This window comes from Carassius gibelio, chromosome A3, assembly GCF_023724105.1.
Source record: "Carassius gibelio isolate Cgi1373 ecotype wild population from Czech Republic chromosome A3, carGib1.2-hapl.c, whole genome shotgun sequence".
Taxonomy (NCBI): Eukaryota; Metazoa; Chordata; class Actinopteri; order Cypriniformes; family Cyprinidae; genus Carassius; species Carassius gibelio.
In genome coordinates, this window is record NC_068373.1 from 10,945,114 (window position 1) to 10,964,202 (window position 19,089).

At 41.0% G+C, this 19,089-nt stretch overlaps 1 protein-coding gene across 1 annotated transcript; it reads right to left on the reverse strand.

Annotated features, from left to right (window-relative positions):
* Positions 1–555: 555 nt before the first annotated feature.
* On the reverse strand, positions 556–17,170 carry LOC127946536 (collagen alpha-1(I) chain-like). The gene is made up of 51 exons (XM_052543172.1): positions 16,850–17,170; positions 15,267–15,458; positions 14,871–14,893; positions 14,623–14,658; positions 13,920–14,012; positions 13,496–13,567; positions 13,166–13,210; positions 12,746–12,799; positions 12,198–12,251; positions 11,936–11,989; positions 11,752–11,805; positions 11,600–11,653; positions 11,468–11,512; positions 11,325–11,378; positions 10,984–11,028; positions 10,795–10,848; positions 10,352–10,450; positions 10,215–10,259; positions 9,967–10,065; positions 9,766–9,819; positions 9,440–9,547; positions 9,303–9,356; positions 9,046–9,144; positions 8,881–8,934; positions 8,653–8,751; positions 8,401–8,454; positions 8,234–8,287; positions 7,895–7,948; positions 7,741–7,794; positions 7,462–7,506; positions 7,256–7,354; positions 6,998–7,105; positions 6,762–6,869; positions 6,614–6,667; positions 6,463–6,516; positions 6,228–6,335; positions 6,040–6,093; positions 5,865–5,918; positions 5,593–5,754; positions 4,742–4,849; positions 4,419–4,526; positions 4,257–4,310; positions 4,057–4,164; positions 3,914–3,967; positions 3,699–3,806; positions 3,544–3,597; positions 3,269–3,376; positions 2,896–3,175; positions 2,586–2,776; positions 2,243–2,485; positions 556–1,921 (listed from the first exon to the last, which is right to left on the reverse strand). The coding sequence occupies exons 1-51, from the start codon at positions 16,929–16,931 to the stop codon at positions 1,775–1,777; spliced, it is 4,347 nt and encodes a 1,448-aa protein (XP_052399132.1). The 5' UTR covers positions 16,932–17,170; the 3' UTR covers positions 556–1,774.
* Positions 17,171–19,089: the final 1,919 nt, after the last annotated feature.

The following is a 19,089-nucleotide window of genomic DNA, read 5'->3' on the forward strand; positions in this document are numbered from 1 at the left end:
AAAAAGTTATACTTTTAAATAATTAGCATTTAAATATTTAAAAACTACAATTATTTTTACAGCAACATCTCTCATTTTTCAAGTCAAATGAATTCTCTGCTTGTGGATTATACTTTCCTCGACGGCTTGGATGACCAATGAAGTGGAGTTCTGAGCATCAACCAACACAATGAAGCCTGATCTGGATATTCACCAAAGGATCATTTGGATTATCAGTGGAATACTTTGCACATCAGCTTGGAGTGCAACGACTTAAAGTCATTTTCTTTATATCGCAAGTACCTCAAGGCTGCACCAGGTTAGTACACGCAAGCATCAGAATATGCAGTTTTTCCTATGCTAACTTTAAGATACTTTGCTCGAAAGATGGCTTGTTCAGTAGAGTTTGCTTGGTAGAAAATGAAAAAAATAAAAACACCCCAAAAAAGTATCAGACATTTCTGAGATTTTATTTAATCTTTCCTTTTAGTCAAAACAACTGTGACAGGTGCAAGCTGTGCTTCATTCAAGTCCTTTGGGCAGTCAGGGACGAGTCAAGATCACTTCGGACAAACATAAGGTCGACAACTTAACATGCTTTATTTCAGCATTCAAAATAATTAAAAACATCTCAAATTATTATACATATACAAAATAGGTACAGATCCTCTTGTTTTAACCCCCCATGGTGTGCTTCTCTCATAATTTTAGGACTTTTCTATTTGATTGCCTGTTTTACGAAAAAAAAAAAAAACCTGGGTGAAGACAAAATTGATGATTGCAGAAGGATGGGAAGGAAGTGGGGATATAGGTCAACGCTGGGGGGTGGGGGGTATTTTGTAAAGAAACCAAAAGACAACAACCAAAAAGTGTCAAAAGGTGTTTGGAAAATAAAAACAGACTCCACCTGCTTATTCTACACTTGAAAAGACTGTGTGTATCACAGCTACAGTACTGCTTCTTAACAAAAGCTCTGCTGTCTGGCTCTTAGCTTACACTTCAGAAAGAGAGGCATTTGTTACAACTGGGCAGCAAGATATTAGGATTTATTTAGCACCAAAGGCCCTGTGAGCAAAGCAATGAACAATACATTACTTTTAGAAAAAGCAAAACTCTAGAATTTCTTGCTGACAGGACCTCATGAGGAAATAGCACCTTTACAGCTGTCACTTGATCCTTTACCATACTTCTGCCACGTAAAATCCTGACCTGGTGTTGGTCAACACTAAGAATTGCAGGTTTCTTTTTTGAGGTAGCCATAAGACATCAAAACAAAGTTGAACCCCTGTCTCTACTAGATGTACTCTGTGTGACTCTTGAGAGGAATGTTGGCATTCGGCAACCGGTGGTCCTAATGGGTATAACACAAAGACACTTAAATGTCATTTTACAGATTTATTTAACACCTGAACATGGTACAAAGCATTTGGTTTTGCTCTTTCATTGTCCTTCCTCAGTGGTTGAAAAAAAAGTCACTTGCATCAGTGATGTTTCTTTAAAACTCCAGGGGGATTTTACACTTTATAAGTATATATTATTTTCTTGTTGCCAGTGAAACAAATGAGTCTTCTAAAGTATCCTCAGTGTTGGTGGTGACAAAATAGTGGTCCAAAAAAGCCTGATAACACACAATCACTGTCTTCTGAAGCGCAGGTCTAAGCAAGTGGACCATTTGGACAGCCAAATTGAATTCTAGGGTTGATTTTAATGCATAGAAAAGATTTTAGAGAGATGACTGCTAGAAAAAAACAACAACACACACGCACACAAACAATCTCAAGTCCAGATTTCTTTTTTACAAGAAGCAGACTGGGCCAACTTCAATGCCAAATTCCTGATTAGGTGCACCAACGTCCATAGGGGCGATGTCAATAATAGGCAGACGGGATGTTTTCGTTGTTTTGTAGTCAATGACTGTCTTGCCCCATGCACCGGTGTGCGACTGGAGAGATGGAAAGAAGGAAAAGAGGCATAGAATTAGAGCCTATACAAAACCATTCTTTGTTGCTATAATAATAAACAGTTATGTTGCTAAATGGGTAATCACTTGTTAATTCCCTTCTGCTTTTAATCTCACAGTTAATTCAGATGAAAGCTACTGCTAAATGAGTAACTGTAAAAGTAACCCCACTGAAGTCATGCTTTGATAATGACATTGTCTGTCATTTTAACAGTTTATCTTGTTAGGGTTAGGTTGAGGTATTAAGATGCTGCATTACTGTGTGATGGTCACATTAAGAAAGGATAAAGATGGAGAACTCACCGTGCAACCATCCTCAGTGACACTGTATGTGAAGCGGCTGTTGCCCTCTGCTCTGATCTCGATCTCGTTGGAGCCCTGCAGCAGAAGAGCCTTCTTCAGGTTGCCAGAAGCCTGGTCCATGTATGCAATGCTGTTCTTGCAGTGGTAAGTGATATTCTGGGAGGCCTCAGTGGACATGAGGCGCAGGAAGGTGAGTTGAATGTTGACATCCTCAGGCTTAGAGCCCTCGCTGCCATACTCGAACTGTAGGTTTTGAGAGGAAAGCACAAGAAAATTAGCAAATTTAATAAACAGACATGAAGATAAAACCTGTTATGTCTTTTCGCATAGTTGACATCCTCACCTGGAAGCCATCGGTCATGGCCTCTCCAAACCAGACATGCTTCTTCTCCTTGATGTTCTTGCTTGTGTACCAGTTCTTCTTGGGAATGGAGGACTCAGCTGGGTAGACGCAGGTCTCGCCAGTTTCCATGTTGCAGTAGACCTTGATGGCATCCTGGTTGCAGCCCTGGTCAGGGTCAATCCAGTATTCGCCTGTGTTTTATTTTTGAGAGGAACGGGATTAATTTAGGCATATAGAATGAAGCAGGGTGAGAAATGTCTTTAGAATTTAGAAATTTAGAATTTTTGTGCAATGGAGAAAGGGAACGTACCGCTCTTCCAGTCTGGGTGGCACATCTTCAGGTCACGGCAAGTGCGAGCAGGATTCTTCTTGGTGCCATCTGGGCTCATGATGCTCTCAATCTGTTGGCTCAGGGACTTAAGGGTGGTGTCAACCTCGAGGTCACGGTCGCGCATCACATTGGCATCATCGGCACGGTAGGAACGGAAGGGATCAGGGGCCTTCTCCATTGGCTGGGCAATGAAGCCGATATCAAATCCACCACCAGAGGGTCCAGGAGGTCCAGGGAGTCCGGGAGGTCCAGGAGGTCCCTATATCAGAGAGTAAACCAAATATGCTGGGGTTAAATTGTATATTTGGTTTTCTGGGTTCAAAGTCATGTAGAAAAGGAAAGAATCACCCACAGCTGGTCCAATTTCTCCATTGCGACCACGGGGTCCAGGAGGTCCAATGGGTCCAGGAAGTCCACTCATACCATCCTTACCAGCGGCTCCAGCAGATCCACCTGGGCCCTATTAATATAAAAACAGAAACATCCAATTCCAATCAGAATGAACACTGAAACATACTTAGGCAACCGTGTATGTGTAATAAATGATTAGCAGAGAAACAATGGAAGTACAGATATGCAACAAAACATATTTTATAATAATTGTAAATATTTTATAATAATATTTACTCTAGGTCCAGCGGGTCCAGAAGCTCCAGCAGGTCCAGGCTCTCCAGAAGGTCCCTATGGACAAGAATAAAAGAGATGAAAAACAGGTTTCAAGCTATGGATGTTATATTCAAGATTTACACTCTAAGTTCCATAAGTTAAATAAAGTCACTTACTGGAGGTCCTGGGGGTCCCTGCATTCCGGTAAATCCTCTGTGTCCCTTCATGCCTCTCTCGCCAGCCTCACCAGTTTCACCCCTGTCTCCACGAGCTCCAGCGGGTCCCTGGATAAAGACATTACACCTCAGATGATAATATAATGTGTATTACAGATGGAGCTACATGCAGACTCTGGTTTGGCAATTCTTTTGAGGTTTGAGTCGGGACTTACAGCGGGTCCACGGGGACCAGCAGGGCCAACAGCACCGGCAGGACCAGCAGGGCCCTAAAGAAGGAAAAATGGACTATTTATAATACTTGCATGGTTTTTAAGCCATCAACAGTTAATTACATCATTGGAGATGGGACACTTACAGACTCTCCACGATCACCAGTCTTTCCAGCAGGCCCAATGGGTCCAGGAGCACCAGGAGGCCCAGGAGCACCGGGAGTGCCAGCAGCGCCAGTCTCACCACGGTCACCCTATATCCGGAGCAGAAGAACATCATTTTGTAAGGGACATAATCTGTGTCACACAGCCTAATGTGTGGGAAACCATGAAGACTGCAGCTCACCTTTGGTCCAGCAGCACCATCACGTCCAGCAGAACCCTCATTACCTGGAGTTCCCTAATGTAAAGGAAATTGCATAGATGTCAACAAGGCAGGATGATATCTATGGCTTCAGTTATGGCAATGAAATTCAATAGGTATGGGTGTATAGGTGTATATCCTCACCTCACGACCAGGCTCACCGGGAGGTCCAGCCAGTCCAGGGGGTCCCATGGGTCCAGGAGGTCCACGTTCACCAGAGGGACCAGAAGGTCCTTGTTTGCCAGGCTCTCCCTAAATGGCATGACGAAGAGAATAATGAAAGCTTTACCATGATTGATGCATGATTGATGCCAACTTTCTAACAAGACAAACACTTGAAAGTAGACCCTGGCTTAATGCAACAACCATAGCTCATGACTGTATGGAAGAACATCAGAGATTTACGTGTTCACTTATGTTCAATTGAGTCATCAAAGAGAGTAAAATGAGGGAGCCAGAATACTCACAGATTGGCCGGGGAGACCAGGGAAACCACGCTCGCCTCTTTGTCCAGGAAGACCAACAATACCACGCTGACCAGCAATACCTGCAGGTCCAGGGATACCAGCAGAGCCCTGAAAGAAAAGTATTAGTGGAATATTATTGATATAATATAGGAAGTACATCACAGGCACAGGCATGTCTTTACTAGACAGTATGATTGTATTCAAAACTATAACTTTTTAAAATATCTAGAACAATTAATTATATCTACCAATCTATACTAGCATGGACATCAAGATGGAAGACCAATCAAGATATGGAAGATGAATCGCATTTCCCTTTAGCAGAGAATGAACTATGACCAACAATGTGTTATGTGTTAAGCACAAAGTTGTCTTCGAATTGGCCTCTACCAATAATCAATTAAATAACTACCACATGTGCAATTATTCAAGTTGTAAATTTGTAAGATAACTGTGAAAATTGAACTAAAACGCATAAAGTAAAACAAATCCATAAATTAAGAAAGAGTACGAATTAATATCCTTGCATTTCAAGACATGTTGCCTGTAGCCAGTAATAAGGAGATACACAGTTTACTGATCACTATGCAAAAATAACTATATTAAAGCATGTCTGCAATTTGCCAACAAGCATTGCATATTGCCAGTTGCAATGTTGGAAAAGATTCTGAGGTCAGATGAGACCAAAGGAAATAACTTGTTCACATACGGTGTAACACTGCCAAAAAGTGTGAGGATTTGAGACATCCTAGTAATTTAGCTAGACACTGCAATTGACTCTGGTTACGGTCGGGTATTCGAAAGGCCAGAAGGCAAGGCAACAATGTTATTGATCATGATGAGAGACTTACGGGAGCACCCTCAGCTCCGGGATTTCCTTTCTCACCAGGGGCACCAGGTGGTCCAGCAGCACCAACTTCACCAGTGCGCCCGGCAGGTCCAGTCTCACCACGGTTACCTTTCTGGCCCTCCTTACCAGGGGCTCCAGGAGGTCCTGCGGGTCCAGCGTTTCCCTAAGACAAGAAGCAAGTAGAGAACCATTGTTAATTAAGGAAGAGGATTACTTTTACTTTTTTGATGTATTAATTAGTACTATCTATATCAGTGTTGTAGAGATTCTTACAGCAGGGCCAGGGGGTCCAACTCTGCCAGCAGCACCAGGGAAACCAGTAGCACCCTTAACAAAAAATGTAATAATGAATTAGCCCAATTGTAATATGTAATTTACAAGTGTCTTTAAAAGAAGAATATACTGTAAGTTTTTAATTGTGGTAAGTATAAACATAAGTCATACTCACAGGAGGACCAGCAGCACCACGGGCACCCTTGGGTCCGGTAGAACCAACGGGACCCTGCAAAACACAAATCATTCTGATTAAAAATGTGCATGTTAACATTAAGAAAGAAACTATGTTATTACATAGGTCAAACATTATAGACCCAAAAGTCTATTGGATGAGAAGATTGTCTGAGAAGATGATCAAACCTGAGGTCCGGGGGCACCAGTTGCTCCTGCAGGTCCAGGAGCACCAGCATCACCTTTAGCACCATTGTCTCCAGGCTCTCCCTTAGCACCAGGCAGACCATCGGCACCCTGTTGGACAGAAATGAGATGTTTGACATAAGAACTGGCCTGTGATAATTTAAACATTATATGTTTGTATATATATATATATATATATATATATATATATATATATATACTAGAGTTTTGTACTCACAGGAGGTCCAGCAAATCCAGCGGGTCCAGGAGCACCAGTCTCTCCACGCTCACCCTATTTGTAATTGAAGAAAAAGGAACTTCAACTTTCCTTCAATTCACCAATTTTGAGTAGCATATATGTGTATCTTAAAGTTAAGGATTGTGCTTACAGGTGGTCCTCTGGCACCATTAGGTCCAACAAGTCCAGGAGCACCAGTCTCTCCCTATGTTAAAATACAAATGATAGAACCATGGTTGAATATGTTCTTCGACTTTGTGAGATAGATGCATTGGAATCTAGCCCCAAAAGACACTCACCTTGTCACCGGGAGCTCCAGCAGGTCCGGGAGGTCCAATTGGTCCGGTCATACCACGGATGCCATCTTTACCAGGGGCACCATCAGTACCCTTGGCACCTTGGTCACCCTGGGATAAGAATTTGTCATCAGTTTTGAGAATTTGTACCATTCAGAGTTCAGTTTGCTGAGTATTTGTATTGGTCTTTCGTCAGGAGCAGATCTCAAAGTTCAGAAGAGTGCATCATTAGTACTCACTCTGTCACCCTTAAGACCTGGCAGACCAGCAGAACCGCGTTCGCCGGGCATTCCTTGAAGTCCGGGAGGACCCTGAGCACCAGGGGCACCTGGGGCACCAGCATCACCCTAAGGAAGCAAGAACAAGTCTTAATGATGATACAGTGCAGTCATACAGTTCAGGAATCTGATTCATATTTAGGGGTATCCTTCAGATTTTAGCCGATTACTGTAAATTTGTGGTCATCAACAAAGTGTGTCAGGATAGGTGAGACTCACCTTGGCACCATCATTACCAGCTGAACCAGGAGAACCACGGGCACCAGCAGGACCAGCAGGGCCAGGGGCACCACGCTCACCAGGGAATCCTCTGTCACCCTGGGTAAAAAAGTAAAGAGAAATACCATCAGTTGTCATCCACCTCACAAATCTAAACCTACAGTCAGCATTATGTGCCACTTGACAATCATGCTGTAGATACTCACTCTGGATCCAGCAGGTCCAGGAGCTCCAGCCTCTCCAGGAACACCCTGTTATAGGCCAAAGAAGGCAAATTAGCAATGCATCACCTGGCCCTTCATTTCTAATGAGGGTTTCTAAGAGACTTCATTACTGATGCCCATAGCCAAACTGTATAATCAAGTGTCCTTTAAGCGTGAGTGTCTTTGCAAGGACTGATAGACCATAAATCTCCCCTAATTATTTTATGTTATAGGAAAAGTTTAAACAGCAGTTCTATATCAACACACTGGATAGCAACCCACCTGCTCACCAGCTTTGCCAGGCTCACCAGTTGCACCCTGAGGTCCTGTCAGACCCTGTCAATCAGATGCACATCAGAGAGATGAGCACACCGACGTCAATGTCTATAGCAAAAATATTGTGTTTTTGGTTGGGGAAGATGAGAAACTCACTCACCTGGAATCCAGGAGGACCAGCAGGTCCCTGTTCACCTCTCTCACCAGTAGGCCCCTTCATGAAAAATGATCATAAGACACATTAGCCAAAGTGATTAATTAGAGTAACAATATTTTTATGTTATAGAGAGTATAACTACAATGTAATAGATTGAAGGACAATTTAAGTTGAAGCTATATATCTTAATATTGTATTTATGGCCATAATATGAACATTTTGAAACTGTTTGTGTTATGCGTTCTGATTAGGAGGACGGCTGTTTTAAATGAGACTGAAATTATGTTGCATGAAGAAAAACCACTTGGCAAATGCCTTATGGGATATTGAAGTGCTACTTACAGCAGGTCCAGGAGCACCAGGGGCACCAACATCACCATCTTTACCAGGAGCGCCCTATAGTTAAATACAAAACACAATAGAATGAACAACGGACTATGACACTATGAACCAAACAGGGTAAAAGTTGAATGTGGTGTGGAAAACGAAAAATAACTATAGCTACTTACAGTGGCACCAAGAGCACCCATCACACCTCTCTCACCAGGTTTGCCAGCCTCACCCTGTACAGGGGCAGAAGTAAACATCAAAATTAGATGCTTAGTAACAATTACACACTGAATCTGACCTCAGAAGTTTCTTGTACTGTACATTAGAAATTAAACCATCAAAGTCTGATTGTCTGTAATTCGGTCTATACAAAGTGCATATAGACTTTTTATGCTGTCGTTTCAAACTGAAAGAGAATAAGGATCACTCACAGCAGCACCCTTAGGTCCAGGGAATCCCATGACGCCAGGCTGTCCTCTGGCTCCAACGGGACCAGGTGGTCCAGGACGGCCATCTTGTCCAGAGTTACCCTGTCAAAAAAATCAAATAACAAGAGCTTGATCCATACCCACCGTGTATGAATCTCTGGATATGCATTGTCTGCATTTATGACTATTGAAATAAAACATTTTTGTTGATAATTGTGTGTGGGCACTCACAGGAGCTCCGGTCTTTCCATCAGGTCCAGGGCTGCCAGGGCTACCAGTCATACCCTGTTATGAGCATGAAGATAGAGGGGGTCAAACAGTGCTCACTGGCACATTAATACACATCCAATACAACCAAATGACGTATAGCATTCCTGCTGATATCAACATTCTCACCTTGGATCCTGGCAAACCAGGTTCACCGTTGCGGCCAGGCTCACCAGTGGCACCCTTAGGTCCAACGATTCCAGGGCCTCCACGCTCACCAGTGGCACCCTGTTATTAAGATCAGAAAGTGTTGCATTTATCATGATCGCTATTTACCACTGGTGAAAAACTGTATATGAATATGAGAATATCCTAAAGAGATTTCGCGCAAATTTCTGCTTAATTGTTCATTTGAAAATTATGTTTTGTATCTTTTGTAGACTCACCTTAGGACCTGCAGATCCATCAGCACCAGGGAAACCACGAGCACCAGGAGCACCCTGCACAAAGAGGTGTGTGACTATTATGTTCAGGCCCAATTTTAAGGTCCTTGCTAATGTAGAGGTTTGATGTGGGTACATACACGTTCACCAGGGGGTCCGCGGGCACCAGCAGAACCGGGCTCACCACGAGGTCCTCTCTTGCCTTCCTCACCAGAGGGGCCAGGGGGACCCTGAACTCCTTGGGCACCCTGGGTAAGCACACAAGAAAATGAAGATGGTTAGAATTTTACCAGATTTTTTTTTTTTAGTACATTTTTGTAAAAGTCGCTTTGTGAAAAATCAGTACTACGCCAATTTTTTAATAAAGCTGTATAATGTTTTACCAAAATTTTGCGTGATAAGATGGAAGATGAAATGGAGTGAGTGACAAAGTTATCAAGATCAAATAAGTGAAGTTTATACTTACAGCCTCTCCCTTAGCACCAGCCTCTCCTTTGGCACCAGGAGCACCAACCTCACCCTGTAAAAGTAACAAAAATGGTCAAGAGAAGTAGGCAGAATGACCTTTTCTTGAAAAAACTAAATAGTAAATGTATGAAATAATTCATATTTTGTCAAAAAAAAAAAAAAAATGTAGCTCATGATCTGAGAAGAAATGGACACTTACAGTGTTACCCTTAGGGCCAGGGGCACCAGCAGCTCCAGCAGGTCCAGAAGGACCACGAGGTCCAGGGAAACCTGGAGCACCAGCAATACCAGGAGCGCCCTGCAGGAGGCAGCAGAGAGTAACACATATGTGGCTGTTAATTTACTAACACCAATGTTTTAATTCAGCAAGAGGAAATATGTTGACCTAATTCTGAACTCTTATCAAGAAGGAGAGCAATTGTTGAGAAATATTAAGACAATACTTACAGGAGCACCCTTAAGACCAGGGGCACCATCAGCTCCATTGTTACCCTACAGAATGCAACATGGACAAGGTGTTTAGGACTGAAGTGCAAACATGACTGGAAATTGGGATAATGTAATATGTAAAACGATTCACTCACAGCGGGTCCAGCAGCACCAGCAGGTCCAGGGTTACCAGGCTCACCACGGGCTCCCTGGGGTCCCTCTGCACCACGAGCTCCCTGAGCACCAACCTCTCCCTATGGAAAGCAAAGTGTAAGAGTGCGATGGGACATCACCTATGAAGTGCCACACGGGGCATCTCAACCCTCAATGTAAATGCAGCATTGTGTATAGAGTCTATAAAAAAACCCCCAAGTATTTCTATGATGCTAGAGGATACTGTAGGTTTGTTTGTCAGCTTTGACCAGCTCTTCATTAATTGTTGGCCTACATAATTTAGATGATGACAGCGCTGTCAGGAACATCTGGCTCCATCAGCCCAATTACACTGCCACCTTGTGGCACTCTAGCTCCTGTTTGGTTTGATTTGTAACATGAATATGTGTAATAATGTGAATAAATGAGAGTAATTTTTTTTTACCTTAGCTCCAGGGCCACCAGGGAATCCTGGAGGACCAGCAGGGCCAGTTGGGCCCTAACAATAGAGAGAGAAGATAAATTATAGTTAGCTTAAGTTGTCCTTTTTTACTCATTATATTTTTTCAGATTGATTTAGTACTGGTGGATTTACAAAAATCTTATCTATTAAATAAATAAAAAAAACACTTACAGGAGGACCAGCAGCTCCAGCGGCACCATCGTTACCACGAGCACCCTGAAAAATAGAGAACATATAATTATTTGGAAGTTATTCATTATTACAAGGTTTAATCTGTGCACTGTAAATACTGGGTTTTATGTTTGAGGGATGATCTCAACCCATTTAAAGGATCCAAAAAGGGCAGAATGTCTTTTCAAAATGATGTTAAACTAGCATGAAATTCTCAACATACACGTCTGTACTTTATTTACAAAGTGCACAGTGTCAGATCTACAAATAAAGTATAATACTGTGACATAAGTCGTATAGTAGGACATTAGGGTTAAAATCATGTTCATAAGGTTACTCACAGCAGCACCAGGAGGACCAGCGCGGCCTCTCTCACCAGGCAGACCACGAGGACCCTGGGAAACAGAGTTACTTTAGTAAAGAACTACAAATGTAGATGTTGAAAATAGGATGAAAGTCATGGTTATTCAGTGTGATTTCTCACCATAGCTCCAGGAGTTCCGTTCTCACCAGCAGCACCAGGCTCACCCTAATGGGCAAAGCAGCATGTTATGGGGTCTGCTTACTTTGAACTTCAGATCTAAAGTGTGATATTGATTTTAATTCTAAATTTCACCTTAGGTCCAGCAGGGCCAGTGTCTCCCTTAGATCCATCTAGACCGCTGAATCCCTGAGGTACAGAGGATGCACATAAAGATTTAAGTAATGTCGCCATAAGTTGATATTCATCAAACAAGAGAAACTGCTTCCTAGAGTTGGAGAACGTACTCTGTGTCCCTTGATGCCTGGAAGTCCTGGGGTCCCGGGGAATCCACGAGCACCCTAGATAGAAAGAGAAAGGGAGAACATTTAACAGCCATTTCTCCTTTTGTGGCTCGCACACTACAATGCTAATACAATGCAATTATAACAGCAGTAAAATCCTGTGAAGTGTGCTTTTGGCAACACTCACCTGAGCGCCAGGGGGTCCGCGCTCACCAGGGCGACCAGGTTTGCCAGACTCACCCTACAGAGTCAGAAAAAAACAGACAAGAAGAGATTGAAAAGAATGATGCATTATAATAGTAGACATTGATAAATACAATCATTGGTTTCCTGAAATCTTAATCAAAACATTTTACTGTATTATAATAGAAGTAAACTGCATAAACTAATGAAGTTCATTTCGTATATCTTCTTAAATTAAAAAGTAGTGTTTGAGTAGAATTACTTACATCTTCTCCGTTCTTTCCAGGGGGACCAGCTGCACCACGGGGACCCATTGGACCCTAAACCAGGAAAGAATCAGAAAAAAATCTAGGTTAGGAAAAAAAACATTTGTGTCCATGTGAGTGTATTTATGTGTTTCACATTGTGGCCGCATGAGTGAGTCACACTTTGGCAGTGTGAATTATCCAGAAGAAAAAAAGTAAAATCTTGACTAAAAATACTATTTGCTTGCTAATAAGAAAACTCTATTATACACAGACTGGATGTCATGCATGCATCCATGCAAAACAAAAACAAAGAAATAAAAAATAGGTGGCTGAGGTCAAAATTCATGAACCCTGTACCTTTTTGACCTCATTTGACCCAAATGCCACATATGCAAGGAGGTGAGGGTTATTTTAAAATCATTTTTGATTTCTATGGTCTATCTGCGAGCTCTTCTTAAAACGTCAGTAGAGGACATGTAATTAGGCTTTTTGCTATTTGTTATTTAAAAAAAAAAAGCTGTGTGTTTGATTTGATAAGTGCAGGAATGATTAGTTTAGATACTTACAGGAGCACCAGCCTCACCAGGCTCACCAGGGGGGCCAGTAAATCCTTGGGGTCCCTGTAGAGGGGGACAAAGAGCACATATTACAAGAAACTCAAAACTGAAGAACACAGTGCAAATTAAATGAGACAGTAAGCCTTGAGGAAACAGATAGTGGCTCATTTTGACTTCCTGGGCTGATCAAATTAAAATGAATTTATTCAGATTTTCCTGGGTTCCAATTTGCAGTAATAAAACTAATTTTTGGTTTTAAACCGGTTAATGAAAACTGCTACAACTGTATGGCGGATATTTATCTCGAACTGCATGGTGTATACTTAACTTAAAATAATAGCTTGATTTTATTATGACTTCCAGTATAGAACTGGTTTAAAATATATGTTAAAATTATATGGTTTCTTAGAACTCTTAGGGAGTACTCACAGGAGTTCCAGGAGGTCCAGGAGGTCCACGGGGGCCCATAGCTCCCTGTAAAAAACAAAAACAACGGAGATACTGTAAGGAAACCTGACGAAGTAATAACTGATGATTGCACAGGGCTTCATATGCCTTAAATTAAAAATATATTAATCATGTGTTTGTAGTGCAGCGGCTGATATGTTGCTGTGTGTTAATAAAGAGCTGAATTGTGATTATATAGATAGACAAATAAGTGTATATGTATATTGTACATTTATTGAACTGACATTTGAATCACTCAGAGATTTGTAGGAAACATGTGTACTGTATGTGCATGCATATGTGCATTTTTACCATGGGGCCTGGGACGGCCATTCCTCCTCCGGATTTCTCATCATATCCACCAGACATCTGAGGAGAAAAGTTCTGTGGAGGGACAAAGAGAAAAAGCAAACACCTTGTCAGTCAAAAGATGAGATGAGAAAAAAAAAATCTTCTCATTTTAGCATTGGACAGGATGAACTGTAACTGAACTTATCGAGCTCATTCTTAGGCTTAAGCTTTGCATGCCTGAGTGCAACTGTGGCAACTGCCCTGAGGGTGCTGTCCACTTAAATGGTGCTGAAATGTGTCAGCCATGTGACCTAAAGGTATTTTAAATGCAATCTGATTTCAATTGATGGCCTAAACAACTCCTGAAATTTTTCACCTGGCCTAAAGCGACATATAAGTCACACCTTTCACCTAGCTTTTGGGGTGTTTAGGGTGAAATACTTACTCCACCAAGGCCAGGAGGTCCAGGGGGGCCTGGAGGCCCAGGAAGGCCAGGCTGTCCAGGGATTCCGTCATTGCCGGGAGGGCCAGGAGGACCCTGTTTGAGATCAAGGGAAAGGAACATTAGGATTTAAGTGAATGAGCCTAATGCAAAACTATGATACAGACAGGTTTGAACACCGAGCAGTTCACATCAAAACCCATACAGTTCAAAATTAAGCCCCACATCTATAGATCAGATTTTTGTAGAGGTATAATTAGAGGAAAGTGGTGGGCTGATATATAATTCTGTTGTCTTTTTACATTAAATACAGACCAAATCATCTCTCTCATCTCAAGTGTGAAGAGTGCCACATGCACCATATAATAAGACAAAATAAACCAGCAGCACTTGCTTGTAGCTAGTATCACATTTTTGTTATGAAGACTTCTGTTTTCAGACATATTATTATATAAGTGTGTGTCTATATATATAACTTGAAAATTACAATCATGACTTGTTTTAGATCAAATCCAACTGAAAATCAGGTAAACTATAAAAAAAATAACTAATCTTGATTATAACCTCTAAAGTTGTGTGCTGTGGTAATGAAAGCTGGTTTGAAATGTATGTTTTTTGATCTCCAAGAACTTTAAGATGTTCTGCAATAAAAACAAAACCCCTGATGAAGCAATACACTGATAAAAAGATTGAAATATAAACCTACCCTGTCCCCCTTCTCACCGGCAGGACCTGATGGTCCCTAAGAGAGAGAATGATGAACACAAAGGCATTTATAAGGATTTGTTTTTTTCCAAACAAGTAGCAAAATAACTTGCTTCAAATGAGTTAAAATTAGGCCTTGATTATGGTTTACTTATTCATGTAGGCCATTTATAAAGATCACTTTATAAAGGAATGAACTGAAAACTTATTTGAGAAATTATAAGCTGATAAAAGTAAAACAACATTTACCTCAACACTGGGCTCCAGGAATTCTATAAAATTGAGGGGAAATAAAAATCAAAATTAAAACCATATAAAAACAGAAATGAATCAGATGCCTCTTTTGGTTTGTAAATGTTTAGCACTAAAATGATAACAATCGGCCTAACCAGTGAGTCTGGTTTTCCCCAGTTAGATTTTAGGCCTTGAGCCTGATTTAGGCTCACTAAACCATGAAGGGAACCACAAATTAATCCAGTGAGTGACCATAAAGCCGGAAGCTCGAAGATCTCATTGAAAAATCCAATAGGGAGTGAATGTTGTGGCTCCATCTGAATTTTCCCTGACATTTAAATGAAGGGATGTGGGGTGGTTCTGTTTGCCCAAGGTAAGAAAAAACGGGGCGTGAGAATCAAGGCGTCGTACCGTCGTCTGGGCAGACGGGGCAGCACTCGTCGTGGGGAATCACTGGGTTGGGGCAGTGGGTCGTGTCCTCGCAGATCACCTCGTCACACATAACGGTGCCACTGTCGCACACGCAGATTTGGCATGGCTCTGGTTTCCAGACGTCCCTGTCATTGTAGACCTGGCCGTCCAATGTGCAGCTGCCACCTGTGCCTACGGGAACAGGGAGTAAAATAGTTGCATGAGTATGACAGTAGAAATGTAAACATCTGATACTTAAGTATGTCACTGAATGTAAGATATAGGTCAATTTGTTTCTTGTTTATTGTCATATATGCATGAAGTTAAATCGGTGACAGAAGGTGGGAAATGCTTAGAAGATGCTTAGGGAAACGCGACTGGTTTGGTATTCTATCTATCTATCTATCTATCTATCTATCGAAATGAGGTCATCTCTTGAGAATTTTGTTTTGTAAACATTTCCCGTGGACGTGGGAACAGAGCAGCTCGTGTAAAACGCGCACCTTCACTTTAGCTTGAAAAGGTTTGTTTTGAGGTTCACCCTTAGGTGGCGTAGTGCCTTTATGCCCAGATTCCATTCATCGGGGTGAAAAGCTTGAGGGAAAGTTTCCACGTCTGCAGAAGCTGACCGTCCATCATGAAGTAATTGAAAAGTGTCGGCTTGGCAACGAGCAACGTTTTCCTTCAGTGGAAAGTCTGCAGGGTCCGCATGTGTTTTCAATCATCATAACAGAGGGGGAAAAGGGGGGTTGTTAAAATAAGATGTCATTGCATATTTAACCACCAAGTGGCGCTGTGAGACTGCTAGAAATACTTGAACTCTTCGACAGGTAAAATTATGGGTCTGGAATACTATTAATTAAAAGTCAAACGTACATTTAAATGATTTGCATTTCTTTATAATTGTACAGAAAATCAAGTAATTTTGTTTTAATTTAGTTAGTAGACTTAACGTTTTATTTTGGAAAACGAAAAATCATCCAGAAATGAGATCATCGGGTTCTTCTCTTTGGTTTGGGGAAAAACTTTTTTAATGGATGTCGCCCGTATCCAGATTTTTTTTATTTTGCTGGATTTGCACATTTTTATTCTAAGTTGCTTGTTTTCCCCTCCTCCAACTCGCCAATCTAATCACTATGCAATGACTTAAATCTGAACTTTTTATCTTAAAGCTTTAATTTCCACATTTTTTTATCAGTTCATTTTTTTAAGAAGTACTGAGCACATGGCCTATTCTCTTTGTCTGCTTTTCTCTTTTAGCAGCTGTTGATGATAATAAATTGCGCGTGGTGGAGAGCCTATAACCTGTGCCAACTTGTCTCCAAAGGCTCGCGCATGCAGAGCGTGAAAAGGCCCAGTGGGTCTACTGCACATCCAGACTGAACAAAAGTTCTTCTCCTATATCAAAGTGGAAAACATAGCTAATCTATGCTTGAGGCTATAAGAAAAGGCCTGCATAACTTGTTCAGTCATGAGAGAATAATTTCTCTCCACAGCATCACAGAATAGCCTCACTGCTTCACTTTTGCTCTCACTATAGCCTCCAGCAAAAGCTTGAAAAGTTGTAGAAAAGTTATACTTACGATCATCCTCGCCTTGTCCTCTTGCCAAAAGCACCGTTGCGCTGAGCAACAGCGCCAACCGAATATCCACAAAGCTGAACATGTCTAAATATTAGACATGTAGACTCTTTGAGGCGAGGGAAGTTCTTTTTTTCCTTTAGACTCCAATCATACACGGTAGGGTCCGGTCTTCAGTGACTCCAATCCAGACCCCAGCAGAAACTCCCTACTGCCTAAACCAACTCCAGCTCCTGGCTTTTATACCCCAAACTTTCTGGGAGGCGCCGGGAGCCCCAGATAACTCAAGCATGTTCACGTTTAATAGAAGAGCGTCCCTCCTTCACCGGACAGGGGGCTGTCTTCACAACGTTTTCAGAGCGAACATCTAAAGAAACTTGATCTCTTAATAAAAAGGTGAGGCTTTGCTCTCAAAACTTCTTTTTGGTGAAGCTAGGTTGTGTGCCAAGGTGACCACCTGTATTGTGGGCATATCTCCGGACTTTTGTTTCAATCTCGAATTCCGGCGAGACCTTTCGACCCAAAGACGTAGCTACTTTCTTCAAACGAAGACCGGGAGATGAGGACGACGCAATATTTGTCATCGTTTCTTTATTCTTTTTCTTTCTTTCTTTGTTTTTTTAATGTGTACACCGATGGTACACTTCTGTTTTATTTATTTATTTGTATAATTATTTTTTTAATGTAGAAAGTTATTTTTGCAGCCAAGTACTGAACATCTATTCCAAGATAAAACTGAAAGTTCACTAGCAGAAGAATGTTCTATCTATCTATCTATCTATCTATCTATCTATCTATCTATCTATCTATCTATCTATCTATCTATCTATCTATCTATCTATCTATCTATCTATCTATCTATCTATCTATCTATCTATCTATCTATCTATCTATCTAGTAGGCTATTAAATACCCGAGCGTTTAAAGTTATATATGCAGGCTATTGTTTATAATAATGTTCTAATTATTATTCACCCTTATTGAAATTATTCGCCAAATATCTACAAAAGTAGTTGTATTTGGTTAATATCTGTAGCGATTAATGCTGATTCATGATGGGCACACTTTCTTATATTTTTCCGTATAACAACAAGATTTTCTTTTATCTTGTCACCATCAATTCTATAATTTATAGACCTACTGGACTGTATAATTTTCCTAAATTTCATGCGTTTCATTTGATCAAAAATTACATTCTACGTGGTCGAAAAAAATCCATGCCCTTGGCATGGTTTTGATTTTATTTAAAACTTTATGGCATCACTTAACCTTTTTTATTTATTATTATTATTATTATTTTTAGTGGGCTCATTAATAACGGATACGCTCTTAAAGCTGCATATCCTTAATACGCGGCAGGCACGAGCCATAAAAAGTGATTTGGCTCGTGAGCGGCTGCATCTCTCTTCCGCAGACACGTCGCACCTTTGGAGCTGGCCAATCAGAGCTTACGCTCTCCCCTTCTCTCTTCATCTTCATAGCAGTGTCTCATCCAAGAGCCGCGTCTGCCTCCTCATTCCGCTCAGAATCAAGCAGATGAAAGGAGTCGCGAGCCTTGAGAGAAAGGGAGGGGGAGAGAGAAAACGCCACCTCATCGCTTTCAGGTGCACTTAGGGTCAGTCGCGAGGAAAGCACTTGTGCTACTTTCACACACCATATATGGAGAATCAAAGCAATATGACTGCAGGCATAATGGAAAGGAATTGATATTTAAACTAATAACCTTCTGAGAAACTTTGATTATGACAAGTGCAAACAATGTCAGTATGATCTTTTTTCATTATTTTATTTTTTTGCAGTTAAGTGTTGTGTGCTTAATACTATTATATGTACTAATATTTTTATATACATACGTTTATGTACATAAATTATGGCATGAAGATACAAAAATGAATTTTTCTTTATTAATTCTTAAACAAAAAATATCATTTAATAAGAAGGCTATTTTGTTCAAAGAAATTTACAAATAATTAAAAGCCAATAAGAAGCCACATTACCAAGTACAAAATCAGAGGCAAACAGAGAAAAGATTGAAGAGAAAGTGTTTTTAATACATTTTTATTTGATGTTTTTTTTCCCTGTGGTGAAAAGCACTGGTATTGGCAACACACACTTTGTCCTCCCTACAAATCCACAAAAATGAAATTTTTTTGCTTCTAATTTGTTCCCTCATCCAACAATTTTCACAAAAATAGTAAACAAACATATTTCAAATGAAAGGCATGAAACAGGAATTTCTGCCA

What these genes read in the sequence shown, in the direction of transcription:
- LOC127946536 (XM_052543172.1), bottom strand. Translation starts at nt 16,931, where the DNA reads ATGTTCAGCTTTGTGGATATTCGGTTGGCGCTGTTGCTCAGCGCAACG. An exon ending in CTGGTCTTAAGGGTGCTCCT is followed by an intron (nt 10,066 to 10,214) that starts GTAAGTATTGTC and finishes TGCCTCCTGCAG; the next exon opens with GGCGCTCCTGGTATTGCTGG. An exon ending in CTGGTCCCCGTGGACCCGCT is followed by an intron (nt 3,807 to 3,913) that starts GTAAGTCCCGAC and finishes GTCTTTATCCAG; the next exon opens with GGACCCGCTGGAGCTCGTGG.